Source organism: Hipposideros armiger, unplaced genomic scaffold (assembly GCF_001890085.2).
Source record: "Hipposideros armiger isolate ML-2016 unplaced genomic scaffold, ASM189008v1 scaffold_171, whole genome shotgun sequence".
In the NCBI taxonomy this organism is placed as follows: Eukaryota; Metazoa; Chordata; class Mammalia; order Chiroptera; family Hipposideridae; genus Hipposideros; species Hipposideros armiger.
In genome coordinates, this window is record NW_017731521.1 from 1,695,126 (window position 1) to 1,697,967 (window position 2,842).

At 39.9% G+C, this 2,842-nt stretch overlaps 1 protein-coding gene across 1 annotated transcript in view; it reads left to right on the forward strand.

The window, feature by feature from the left end:
• Nucleotides 1–443: 443 nt before the first annotated feature.
• Nucleotides 444–2,842, forward strand: part of LOC109387846 (solute carrier family 40 member 1-like) — a 23,199-nt gene continuing 20,800 nt past the window's right edge. Inside the window, 1 exon segment of the mRNA XM_019651983.1 lies at nt 444–767. Coding sequence (XP_019507528.1) covers nt 617–767 — 151 coding nt within the window. The 5' untranslated portion in view covers nt 444–616.

Consider the following 2,842-nt stretch of genomic DNA (forward strand, 5'->3'; position numbering starts at 1 on the left):
ATGCATAGTGGACACTAGCCACTGGGACCAGCTTAATACAGGTTCGAGGTTTGAGATTTTCTGACCCATCTAGATGAGGCAAAGCTGGACTACAAGTCTTGGCAAGGGTTTACCAGGGTTTACTTGTAGTTTACCCTTACTTACCCTGAGGATGGCCTTACATGGATCTCAGCTTAAAGTGGAAAGTATGTTATCTCTGTCCCCATTTTTGATAGGCATGGACTTCTGTCTTCTGAGTTTCTGAAGCCACCAAAACCACAGTCCTGTTTCATAACTGTTTCTTCTGAATCAGCGGATATCCTGGGGTAACTTGGGCTTACCTCTTGGGGTTCTTATGTTCTCACAAGTATTCATCTGATATTTTCTCACAGGATTCTTGGCTGTTTGATGCTTTCAAGATTTTAAAATATATTCTGTCCAAATTTAAAAAGTGTAATTACATTGCATTAAAAATGCGATAGCTGTACTGCATAAAAATATAATTTTTGACATTCTGGTTTGAAATGCTGCATATTACATGTCTTTTGGGAGAAATGAATCTTTCTGGATTTTTGTTTTATATTTTAGGTCAATGACTAACATACACTTTGTTTCTGCTCCCTCATAGGGAGACCGAATGTGGCACATTGCCGTATCTGCGTTCCTGATAGAATTATATGGACACAATCTTCTTCTAGCAACAGTGTTTGGTTTGGTGGTGGCTGGATTTGTATTAATATTTGGGGTCTTAATTGGTGATTGGATTGACAAGAAACCAGGAAATAAAGGTAATACTCTTATCTGTGACATATATAATTATGTGGTAAATTATGATCTCACTAGCTCCTTTGGTTTATTTAGTGAAATAAAATACAGAACAATAGAGCATAACTTTTAAAAACTAGAAAAAGAATTATACAGTTTTGTATCATTCTCTTGTACTACATTTAAAATATTTTAATGTAGTTTTTAGATTCTTGCCCATTCCTGAAAACATGATTTAAAAAAAAAAATTCTGGCATTACCCATATAGTATATACTTGTGTTATTTTTATTACAGGCAATTCTAGGTGTCAAATATATCTTTGTACCAAGTAATCTGTCTAAACTAGGAATGACTATCTGGAGACTGACTTGTTCAAATGTAGATCTTCTTTTAGCTTTTGGCTCTAATATCGCTTGAACCTTCCTTTACTCAATAAGACTATAGGATTTTATAAGTTTTTCCTATTCTTTTGATTACTGGTCAGTATGATTGTTTTCATTCCACCTAGAAATCCTAGAAAGGCATTCTCTAAAGCCACACCCTTAGAAAGGCTAACTTACTTAAACTCTGGAATTTTGGTCTTGAGGCCATATTGATAACTTCATTCACAAATGAAATTCAGAAGAGTGTGATATAGCAGTAGAAAATTTTAAGTTCTTTGATGTATCTAATACTCTGCTTTTCACATTATCTTTCTCTCAAAGTATGGGTTCATTTACTTGCAAAGCCCAGATTTTTTTTTTTTTTTGACTTTGCCTCTGGTGAGCACATGAGCCTGCTCTTTGCTTCCTGCTCAAGCCTGCAATTGCTGATGGAAACAAACAGGAATTTGGCCAAATGCAGTTACTCTGCAGCAAACGATGCTGTAGCTGCAACCTGTCTCTTAAAACCAAGAATAAATATTGTTTCCATTCACAGTTGCTCATGCCTCACTCTTCACTCAGAATGCCCCTGTCTCCGCCTGCTGTGTTGTCCTGACGCTGTGTTCTCCTGCAAAAGGGAGATGGAACAAGTCTGGCATGGCTGGTTCACTGTGAGTGTCTCCTACCTCCCTCTTGTGCCATCAGAGTGAATGTCAGGACAAGACCTGAATGCCCTTGGGTGAATCATCTCTGTACCGCCCTGCTCACTGGTTTCGGATCTGGCTAATCTTTTGCCAGTGTTGTTCTCCCCCCTAATTTGTGAATCAGAGCCTAAATAGCACAGACATGAAGGCAGTAGAACAGCAGGGTCTCTATCTCTATCTGCAAGGTACAAATTAGCGTCGGATCTGGTGCTAATTGGGGTGGGAAGAAGAAAATGCTTAGAATCAACACAATAGTGGTTGACTCCAAACCTACATTAAACCTCTTTCTCTTGAAGGTCTTTGTGTTCATTTAGATGTTCCTTGCGCTGTCAGCTAAATAACTGTATGTACCACAGTGGGCTGAGAAAGTCTATTCTTGGGTTCCAAACTCCCTTTACCTTCCTTCTGTAGGTGGCCTGCTATGCAGCTGTGATCACCCTGGTGGCCTTGGGGAACCTGGCCAGCACTGCACTGACCATCACCATTCAGAGGGATTGGATTGTGAGCCTCACAGGTGATGGCAGAGGCCAGCTGGCTGGTGAACTGTGCCACCCTTGTCACCACGGGCCTCTAGAAGGCTGAGGAGTAGGCCTGGCTCAGCGAGCAGAGTTGATGAGCCAATCAGGGCTCTGAGAGAGGAAGTAAAGTAGCCTTTAGGAAAAAGTTATTTGGAGTCAAACAGACCTGGACTAGAATCCAGCTAAAACCAGCCATAGCTCTTACCGGCCCTTACTAGTTGCAAGTTAATTAACTTCTCTAGACTTGACTTGCCTCATCTACAGAATGGGAGAAATAATGACAACTCGCCTCCCCCTTCCACCAGCTCAGTTTTGGGAAATACTCTGTGCCATACAGGATTTGTAAAGCATTTAGCACTACATTTGCACATAGGAAATGCATGGGAAATGGGAAATATTGTTATTATCAAGGGGAGATAAAAAGTGTACATTTGGGAAAGAAGTCCTTCAAAATACATTATAGACATTCCTTGACAATTTTAGACCTAGAAACTAAGTGAATTAAAAGATTTT